This window comes from Poecile atricapillus, unplaced genomic scaffold (assembly GCF_030490865.1).
Source record: "Poecile atricapillus isolate bPoeAtr1 unplaced genomic scaffold, bPoeAtr1.hap1 scaffold_238, whole genome shotgun sequence".
NCBI lineage: Eukaryota > Metazoa > Chordata > Aves > Passeriformes > Paridae > Poecile > Poecile atricapillus.
In genome coordinates this window covers 43197-54557 of record NW_026709047.1, presented here as the reverse complement: position 1 = coordinate 54557, position 11361 = coordinate 43197, and the positions used below count along the sequence as shown (strand labels likewise).

The following is an 11361-nucleotide window of genomic DNA, read 5'->3' as shown; positions in this document are numbered from 1 at the left end:
GGGAAAAGTCTCCCCATCTCCCACCTTCTTGCTGTCATGCCCACACAGCCAGGCCACGGTTTCTTTGCCTTCTTCCCAGTGTTCTCCAATCACCTCAGCAGATGCTTTTCCCTCATTCCAATCCCATTTCTGCACTCTCAGGACTTCACAACTTTGTCCCTACTTCCCCAGTTGGTGTTTTCAACCAAAGATAAATGTGGAATATTAGCTGACATAAAATTCACATAAAATGTTCTCAGACTCACAGTTCATGCAGGCTTCACATCAGTTTTTAGATTCCTCCTCAGCCCATAGCCTCTGTGACATCCTCTAGAAACAAGTTTCATTGGATTATTGTGCACTATAAACAGAAGTTTTGATGCCAGTTTTAAACAATGTCCTGTGATTTCACTACATGACACAGGTTAGAGAGGAGCCAGTTGCTTTTTATAAACAGCATTTGCAAGTGCTGTATCATGAGAAGGAAAAAAAATTGTAATCACTCCAGAATATTTAAATATAGAAATATTAGCTCATGGTAGCCTTTACGTGAACTTTATTTTGCTGAACTGATAACAGTCATCTTATTTTTAATAGAATATTTTTTCCATTTAAAGATTAATTTAAGATATTTTTAAATACAATCACAACTCTACTGTACTGGAACAGCATCACTATCCTAAAATATTTGTTTTTCACATTACAGTAGTTTCCACAGACAAATCTTATGGAGCTGTTCTATTTTCTTTTTGTAAAGGATTTTGTCTCATAAACACCTATGGAAATTTATAGCACCATGTATATTAAGACAGCTATACTGAGAAAGCAAAAAGAAAATCTACCTAACAGAGATGCTGAGTCATAACTCTCCTGTTTTTCATGTCCTGCAGAGGTAAAGTTCAAGATGCTACAAATTCAGACCAAACATGATTCTAGTGGGAGACTTAAGAAGGGTACACAGGGCTGCCATCCTGTCTCACCACAGGTGCCATCTTTTCTGGGAGAGAACTTTGAGATTTATGGCTGATAAACAAACAGTATTTACAAGAATAATTTAAGGTCTAGTAGAGAGAAATCACACCATCAACATAAAAGAAAAAGTTCTGTGTGTTTGCAAAAGCCCATATATGAAAGTGTCACTTATGATGCAGAATCAGCCCCATGATTACTGCAATAACCTCTGAGTCAGTATCTGTTCTCCAAGCTGTTGATTGTTCTGATAGGTAGCAACAAGTAAAAACCCACTTTCTTGTCAGTCCTATTGTCTCTAAGTATAAAGAATACTGTTTAATTATTGTTAATGATGCCAGTCATCATTTTCTGCAGCACAACAGCTCACACTGACAAGACTAATACTCTGTAGTATGTTCAGTGCTTAAGTGCATAATCAACACATTGGTCATGTAACAAGTGTGGAGAAGTTCCCTTCTGCTTATATTCTTATGTAAATCTAAATCAAAAAGTTCTGTTTCCTTGAGGATTTTAATCAAAACCACATTTATGTATCAAGCTGCTTTATGAGGTCTTTAAATCATGGCAGTTAATTCCCAATGCCTTTTTTTCATAGCACTGTTACATCAGACACCCCATCACTTCCTAACCAAATAATATGTCAGCAGTGGTCAATGTCAGTATTTGGACTATTGCCTCAAAACTGCCAGAGTTGTGTCCTCCACTATCATCAATGGTTATATTGGGAACTGTCAAAACAGGACTGGAAGTATTTTAAAAGCATTTGTAAACTACCAGAACCACTGAGTATTTATTCAGGTGTAGACTGGAGCAAGGATAAGGGACAGAAGACAGTTAGCAGGCAGAGGATGTATGGGACTAGTCTGACTTTTCACAGAAGAGCTGTACCCTGAAGGAAGTAGAAAAAAGGGAAGAATATGGATTTATTTTTTTTTTTTCACACCAGTATATCCACAATATTTCAGTGGCAGCTGATGAATTATTAAGACTGGTTGCTGAGGAGATAATGTGGGAGAGGAGGAGTGTGGCAGGAGGGTGGAAAGGCAGCATGGCAGCTGTGGTGAGAGGCTGTGCCATGGGGCTGTGGCTGCCCGGCAGTGTGCAGGGCTGTGCTCTCTGGGCAGGCCACACAGAGCAGAGGGATGCAAGCAGAGGTTGGGATTTATGGTAATTGCAATGCCTTACCACCCTGGGAAACAGCTCTGGCAATCATTTCTGGCACAGGCACTGTGGTTGTGGCTGGGGGATGGACCCCAGGAAGGAGGGATGTCTCACAATCCTCACTCACCCTCACAGCCCATGGCAGATGGCTGGGTCCTGTTGAGCTGGGTGCTCATGACATCCACATGAATTCCAACTTCCATAGAAATCCAGATTCTTTCACACTGCACACAGTCCCTGCCCAGGGTCCCTGTGCCCCTGCAAACACTTCCTACTGCGACCAGGAGCTCTACTTACTCCCCAACTTTTTCCATGCTGCTGGATCCATTCATAGCCCCCATTTCACTTGCTCTTCAATTTCTATCCTGTAGAGCTGTCCCTTGACCCATCCTTTGGGTTCATTGTACCTCTTTATTCTTGTGTGAGTAACACCTTTCACCACAGAGTGTCACAGATACAGCCTTTGGAAAGCAATCCCCTCACAAGCAACATTTAGCAACTAACTTTACATGTAGAGTGGGAGCTGAGATCTGTACATTCCCTATCACCACAACAGGAGGCACTGGCTAGGGAGGGATGAAATCCCGTACATCCTCTAGTGATTAGATACCAGACATTAGTGCTTAAGTGCTTGTGAAGAGCTCTTTAACAGAGAAGAGAGGATGGTAAGAAGGTAAGAAGGAAAATAATGTCACCTTTCCAGTAACCTTCTCTATATTTGGACTTTGTCTTTTGCACAAGCTGAATGATAAACTACTTCCCTCTCTGACAGACAATTCAGAACATGCTAATAATACTATCTGCAGGTGATAATAGTATCAGAAAGCATGGAAGGTGCTAGAGAAGAAGGCAGAGGCTATAAAAAGTTTGTTTGCTATCACATTATGAAGTGAATCTGCAGGACGCAGAGTTCTGGTTTCTTGCACATCCAAAAACAGAAAAGAAATACTTAAAAGATTTGTGTGCATAATAGGCATGGGCCAAGTTTTCTCACAAAGGTCACTGGGACTGAAAGCCAGTGATTCCTTCTCACAAAGGAAAGACAAGAGAAGTGTGGAGGTGGGACCTGGGTTCCCAGCCCTACATATGCACATATGGTAAAGAACTATAGCACCAAGGGTTGCAGCAGAGGATTCCAGTCCCACCCAAACAGATTTATCTTTAAATTTATTTTAGCTTTAATTTATCATTGTTATTTATCTGTATTTATTGTCTCAGAGTCCCAGTTGGACAAAAAACCTACATTGCCCTCTCCATGAAAGCCTACACTTTAAGGGGGGCTTAGCTTGTAAACTAGGTCAGGGATGAAGAAACTTTTGGATGGAGCTCTGGAGGTTGTCTCTCCCTGAGTCTTCCACCATCATTCTTTGACCTGCTGTGAGCAAAATGCCATGTTTTCCTACCATGTGGGTGCATAGATGCTCCCACAGCATGGCAGGAAGTACCTGCATTTTTGTCAGAGTAAGGGCATATCTGGTCTTATTACAGGATGTGCTCTCCAAGACAATGGGAATGCATGCAACTTTTATCACACACAATAGCTCATAAATAAATATAGTCCATCATAGAGAATGATTGCACTTGGTCACACAATAGACACAGGTCTGCTGAGGCCAGGCCCTGGGACTCCCATCCTGTATACAGGATACTGTGTGTAGGTAACTCATGGAGAAAAAGGTTAGCATGAAACAGCACTCAGGAGTATGATGGCTTCAGGTGACTATCAGCTGTATTTTGTCAAAGTTTTGGAACCTTTGTGGCAAAAGAGAAAGTTAAGAAAGGATGTGATTTATTTCATTTTTTTATTGTTTTGTGGTTTAGTCCTTTTTTAGTTTCTTGAAGATAATGGATATCTGAAGACTGACAAAGCAAATCCCAGACCTAAAACAAAGAAAAAAGTTAATGGACACTTGGTATAAGTTGTTTAAATATTTGGTTATGGGAAAGGAAATTTCAACTCACTGTCTTTCAGTCTGAGTTCTTGCAAAAACTCATACCTTTGAAGTTGTGTTATGTTGTAGGCCATTAAGCAGTACTTTATTTTCTCTTGACCAGTTCATTCAGGTTATTCCTTAATTATATTCATTCCTTTCAGCCAGTGCTTTTATTTTGTTTTTTTCCCACTACAAAAGTGTGTGTAGTTATTGGTCCAGTACATCACCAAGACATATGTCCATGCAGCATGAACTTTATTTATAAAGGATGGATCGGACATAAATGTCGCACTTCCTTAAAAAAAGTTTAAATTAACTAATCAGCTGGTGAAAACTGAACACTAATACTATTTACATAGGACAATGCTCACCTTCCTTCACAAAACTTAAAGTGAATTCTCACTCTGAAACACAGACAATGAAATACAGAAGCACACTGATTGCTAGCAGTTTCCTTGTAGATAGCAATCCACATCTCTTACAGAATTCACAGTTTACAGAACTTACATTTTCTCCGTAAATTAACCTAAATTAGCTCTTTGGCATAGTCATACCAATGCCTGAGTTTCAAGGCCAGTACTGTAACAGATTCAGCCATCCAATGGCTTTTCATCTGTATAAAGTCAATGATCCCCCCATTGGTGTATCCAGCAAGAAAGGCCTGCCCAAATATTAAATATCCTCTGACAATGTCTATACTCATCCTTCCTACACCTTGACTGAGTGACATTAACACTGATTCTACAAAGACAAATGGGAAGCTTGCAACTTAGGTAGCATTTCCAAACACCAAGACAGACAGTGACCACCGATTTAACATTTAGAGCGTATGAAATATCACAATGCCCGGTGCTGTTCTAGAACATGTGTTTAGATTTTCACCTGAATTTCTCAGCAATGTAATCTCCATTTTCTCACTCCTTTGAAGCACCTTGGCAAGAAAATATCCCCAGAAAGTGTATTGGGAGTGTTTTAGAAGCATCTTATCTACTTTCCTGAGTGCACTTGCCTCAGCTTGAAGTCTATAGCCAGTCTACAGCTCAGTCACAAAACATCACTGTTCTAGAAATGAATCACTTGCAGCTCAGGCCCACCATTTGATCTCTTCAGTTATTCAAGTTAATATCAGTCTCAGGTTTAAATGTTCAGATCTCATTTTACCATCTACCTTGTTAACTCCTTCCCTTATGGTCATAAAACCAGACAGGTTTCTACTCCAACAGTGCTGCACGGTAAAACTATCCAGTGTAGCACTTATTCCAAAAATTAAAGCTTCAACTGAGTTCCTGTTATTAAAGAAATATACTTTACAAATCTTCATATAAAAAGCCTACCTGGATCAATCAGAAGCAATATACTATAGAATCGTAACAACTCCTATGCCAACTGTTTGATAAGTAAGACTGTAAACCATAATCTGCTTCCAAATTTACATTTCCTATGTCTGGAATGTGCAAAAAGTTTCCTAACCCTTTTCTTTATGAACTTTCAAGTGGTCTTCTTTGTCACAGAAGAAGTGCACTCATTGACCTTTGTTCTGATATGAAATGCTTCCCACCATGTAAGTCTCTGTGTCTCTATCAAGAATTAGGGATTACTTCCATCAGAACATTAAATTAGAAAAGTCACTTAAATGTTTGTAAATATGATCTTAAACTGTCTGATTAGATATCACTCTAATAAACAACAGAAAACAGTCCTGTTTCTGTTCAGAAAGCAGAGCCTCTCAAAAGTAATTTCATGGGATGGTAGCAATTAGTGTCTTTTGTCATTCAGGAAATGTGTCTCTTTTCAATTAAATGTGTCGTCCAGTCAGGAAGAAAAGTGGTCTGTCCTCTTTGGCATTGGCAGTCTGGAATTCATCCCGCAGACGGAACTGCCATTCATCTTCCAGCTCCAACCGGACAACAGTCTGGCGGAGAGAATTGCGATCCTGGCAGATCACACACAGAGTGGCACCTAAGCAAACAGTTCAAAAGAAACTCAGGTGAGTATCCCCTTTGTTCTCAGATAACCCGCCTCCCACCACCCTTTGGCATGGAGAACTCCACTCCTTTCACATCAAGAGTTACAAATGGGCTTGGGAGAAAATTAAGGCGCTCAGGTAGGACTTGAGGAGAGCTATTTTCAGCTACCTATTTGTCAGGATCTTCTTGTGTAACTTGAGGTACCTCATAATCATCTAGTAAATAGGACTAGCAGCACTTTCCAGTCCTTAAGGTAGGAAAGGTAAAACTGGCAGGTCTAAGGAGCTCATGATGGGTCCTGACAGCAAACCAGATAAAGCCCTATGGGATGGGATAAAACCCATCCATTCTTCTTGTAGCCCTTCTGATCATTCATTACCTTTGTCACATGGAACCCCCACTCAGCAAAACTCACAAGGCTGTCACTGTGATGGCTGACTAAGTTCTTCATGGTTTGCTGCTCAGAAATGATCTAAACATGGCTTCAAAACTAATCACAAATTTTAGTGGGTTTTGGATTGGTAAAATCATGCGCTGGCAAGAAAGAATCTGGTCTGTGTGGCCACAGACACAAGGAAAACCAGAATGCCAAAGTAAAAAAAATCATACTTCAGTAACCAATGCCAACTGTCCTGTCTGGCATGCTGATAACCACTTTAACTTGTATGCATGGCTTCCTGGCTTCTGAGAAAAGTCCTCCTTTAAAAGAAAATAATTACCTCACCAGCATTCAGTAATCTAAATGAGAGATGGTGAGGTAAGTGGTAATGCCCAGGACAAAAAAATCCCATGAATATAATAAAAATAAACAAGATACATAGTCACATGATGTTTAATTCTCATGTGATGGGTTAAAAAATCAAGTAGAACCAGGGCAGATGGAGAAATCCCAAAGCAAACACTTTGTGCTACATGATATAAAAACTGACTGGTTTATGCAAAACAAGACTGACTGGTAGCCTCAGTTTTAGCTGCAACAAAGAACACCGCAGTTTATAAAAACTCTGCCAGTTTCAAGAGGCACTAACCATGGTGCTCTTCTCCCAGTGACAGTTATAGCTGAGTGAAACAAATCCACAGAGCACCAAATGCCTAAGATAGCAGCAGAAGGATCCAAAAGAAGTTTGCAACGTGACTGTCAACAACACAAGTGGAAGTCAGTTCTCTCCACTGCTACACACCATCATAAGGTTTACATGGAGAAACTGGGTATTAGGAATAAATTTTACATGAGCCAGTTTCTATCTCTAAAAATAGAAAATAGATTTTGATAGAGGCTTGTCAATCATCCATTTCTATCAAAATTTAGAAAAGCTCCAAGAACACAGCAGGTAAATGCTTCATGCATAAATCTTCAATACTCAGTTTTCAAACAGAGTAAGGAGCTGTGCACATGCTCTAGGCATGATGATATGGATCTCACATTCCTTCCCTCTAAGAAATCTGCAGAACTTACAGCACTGCTGTATACCAGTTTACTACAGTGCACAGCCAGCATGATCAAGCATTAGAGTGGGACATATAAAGACAAATGTGAATACATGCAAATACATATATATGAATATATATTAAATAAATATAATAGATTTATATATAATAGATTTTATATATATACTTTATAATAGATTTAAATATAATAGATTTAAATAAATAAAACAGATTTTCCCCACATTCTCAGAGACCGTGTCAACTAGTTCTTTGTAATAAAATGATTGCAGCTCACCTTTAAGAAAATGAAACTTCTTCAAAAAGCTAGCTACAACAAAGGAGTCACAGAGGTACAGCAGGAGACCACTGAATGTCAAACCAGAGGAACTGATATTCAGAGAATGAGGCCGAGAACTCACGTAGCAAACTGCAATCTGATTGGGAGAGGGTGGAAAAAAATTAACACCTTTCGAGCTTCCATATGAAACTTCCAGCATTTGCACCTGATTCAAACTCAGACTTGCTTTCCAACTCCAAATATTGTGAGCTTTATAGCTCCTTCCAAAACATCATGCTACTTATTGACAATATACATAAAGCATAATTCATAATGATGTATTGTTACTACTCATTATTGTTATTAGTATTATTATTATTTATTATTATAATGAGGCTTAGATGTGATAGAGTTTGAAAGCTGCATAACAATAGCTCCCTACAACCATAATGCTGTGACCTGCCCAACATATTTTATTTATATGTGACTAAATACAATAAGTCTGCAGTCGAACATGAAAAGTACCCTTAGAAATTCCATATTTCATTTACATTACGATAGGATTACTCAAGTCAGTAGAGTTGTGCATATACATAATTTATGAAGTTTCCTCTTGCCTAGCTTGTTTTTATGGCTACTCCTGAAATCTACCAGGAATAGGAATATTTACAGCACTCTTTCAGGATTTATAAATTCAGATTAAGGGAATCTTCCACACAGGACTCTGTTTCAAAAATCCCACTCTACTACTTAGCTGGGATACATATACTCATCTGGCAAGGATCAGCATGATTTAGGGGAGAAAAGCTGAACCACAGCAACTAAGACTCTGTACCATTAAGCCTATTCCATATTCCTTCAATCCTATTGTATCATATTCCATCTCAGGCGGCAATTCCAGAATAAAATTGAAGTAATTTCATGTGATGAATGGGTTAGAGTTGAAAGGATGCAATGGATGAGGACAGTTACTGTACAATGCCCTCCCACAGAGCTTGTTTTTCCAAACATGGTGGAAAGAAAAGCCTAAGAACTCAAAATGTTCTGGGAGCAGCATACATGGGAAGGTTATTACACAGCTCTTTGGAAGAGAAGTCTAGTAAATCCAGAAAGACTGAATTTCATTTAGTATTCAGTGAAGAGAATAAAAACAATCCCTCTCTCCTGAACTACCACCCTAGTTCAAATTTCTATTGACATATTTGAGTTGAAATATGACCTTGGCTTTAGATCCAAGCTCATCAGAGAGAGCCAACAGCTCCTGAGACCTAATGTCATCTTCTCCCATTCCAACTCGTTGTCTAGTATTTGATTCTCTGCCTCAACTTATCAGTCTGAAATGAACTAAAACATCTGTATATTTGAAGTGCTTTCTAAGAGTTATGTAGTATTTGTAAAACCCTCTTGTGGAAGAAATTTTCTGTAGGAAGAGCCAAATTATAGCAGATCGAGAAAACACTTCACCGACTATATTAGTATTTAGGACAATTCTGGGATTTCTGTCCATGTACTTCAGCTGAAGCCTCTGACAATATCTCTATGGGACTATTCAATTCAATTTTAACGTTATAGGGATGTACCTCATTCTTCAAAGGCTGTGTACCTATTATTAAGGAGTACAGCAACTAACCCATCCAAAACAGAGCCTACACATTTCTAGAGCTACTTGGAGATTGTTTTGCTCAGTACCTGTGGTCCTAAGTTAAGGTAACAGTCCACAGATAGCACTGGATGGCTATAATTCTTCAGTGAGAGAGGGAAGAAGCGATGGCTGTGATACTGGAGATACTTTTCAAGGAGCAACTGAGCAGGTGCTGCCAAGAAGGTGTGCTTGCTGTCAGGAGCACAAATATACTGAGCAGGGGAGATTGAAACTGGAGTATCAGATACCTGTGAGGAAAAAATATTTTTCATACAGATCAATCTTAATCAAGTTTTATTTATGTGAATTCTAGATTGTATAAAATATATCTCTACCTCTACCTAAGTTTTACATAAGAAGAAAAGTTATTCAGCCAAAAATATCTTCTACCAAAACAGTTTCAGTTTCATAAATTTATATTTGTGTTTACAGCCTTTGAGGTATCTTCTTTGAACTCAAAGTACACCTACCTGTGAAGTCACATGAAGATGAACAATTCTATAGCTGTAGATAAAATCCACATTGTGAATGGTTACTTGGATTGAAAAGAGACACTTTATGTATTTTTTGAAGTTTTAAAGGAAAACTATTATGAAAAGTTGTATTTATGACAAGAATATTGTGGATTTCAGAAATAAATCACCAAATAAAGCCCCACATGGCAGACATACCCCATTACTGGAAACAGATGATGCATCAAAATACCTCAGATCTCCTGGTTAAGAAAGACAAAAAAGGAAAACAGAATTTTAACAACAGTGCAACAGAGGTCTCAGTTCCCACCTTAGACTTTATATGGAAGGATCGTTGTCCTCCTACTGCAATTTGCTTTTTCATGACATTGAAGTGGTTGAACCTACAGATGAGAAGGCCAGCACTGTGGACACGCAAGTTGAAGTCAACATCATCACATGTAAATCTGGAAAGAAAAAAATCATAGCAGATCAGAGGAACGTTTCTCATCACACACTGACAGATACAAGCAGTCAGAGCCTTTGATCAGCACCATAGAAACAGGTATCAAACATACTGACCAGTGCCTATCAGTCAGGGAAAGGGGCTTCAGCTTTCTAAAAGTAAATTAGAAAGAATCAGTTCGAGAAGACCAGAATAAGGGAGGAAAGCACTTAGGGAGGGAAAGGATCAAAAGCATAAAGTGGAAAGACAGTAAATTTCTAAGGAAAATACCCAGGAGTTAGAACATTTTCCTTGTCTTCTACTACAATAACAGAGTCGTAAGAAATTGCTACATCCATTACAACCCTAAATATGGTCAAAGGAAATTAATTCCTTTGACTTCCTATATTTGATTTATCAAATGCATAGAAGTATTTGACTACTCATTTTCCCCTCAGAGTATGAATATCTAGCAGTTTTTTCCATGTTCCTCTACAGAACTAATGTCATTTTATTTAAGAAACTAAAACTATTTGAAGGCAGGGAGTCTTTATACAAGAGAACTGCTGAGACACAGGAAAAGATTAAGCAGAATGAGGCCAAACATCCCTAAGCTAAATTTGACCAATTTAAATTAAAATTGACCATTTCCATTTAAAAAATATGATTAAACAGTATAAAAGGTAAACTCCTAAAGCTGACTAAATTCAAACACTCTAATCTCTGGAAAATTCAGACTCAGTTCTCAGTCTCTCTGTTCTCTTTTATTACAAAGGAAACAGGATGATGTGCAGAACCATTGGATGGACATCCAGGGCTTGAATTTAAGTGAACTGTCAACATAAGTGAGAAACATGGCACTCAATTATAGGTTTTAAAAGTTTTGTCTATGATCTTAGCAGTATCTACATGGTTATTCGATATCCCTGACTGTCACTGTCTCTGTGTTTTAAAAAGCACCTTTCTCCTTGCCCAGGCTTGGAATGCCATACAATACTTCACAATAAGTAGTACCCACACCGGATTACCATGAGCCTTGTGGTTCAAAGATGGAGGCAGGAAATGGGTGGTGTGATGTGGCATTTTAACATTATTGCTTGTATT

The 11361-nt window shown here is 38.6% G+C and overlaps 1 protein-coding gene across 1 annotated transcript in view; it reads right to left on the bottom strand.

Annotated features, from left to right (window-relative positions):
• Positions 1-5619: 5619 nt before the first annotated feature.
• Positions 5620-11361, bottom strand: part of LOC131574311 (protein GREB1-like) — a gene marked incomplete at its 5' end in the record, with an annotated part of 48801 nt that continues 43059 nt past the window's right edge. The window contains 4 exons of the mRNA XM_058828749.1: positions 5620-6005; positions 7737-7875; positions 9408-9608; positions 10144-10279. Of these exons, the coding sequence (XP_058684732.1) occupies positions 5842-6005; positions 7737-7875; positions 9408-9608; positions 10144-10279 (640 nt within the window). The remainder of the gene's footprint in view (positions 6006-7736; positions 7876-9407; positions 9609-10143; positions 10280-11361) is intronic.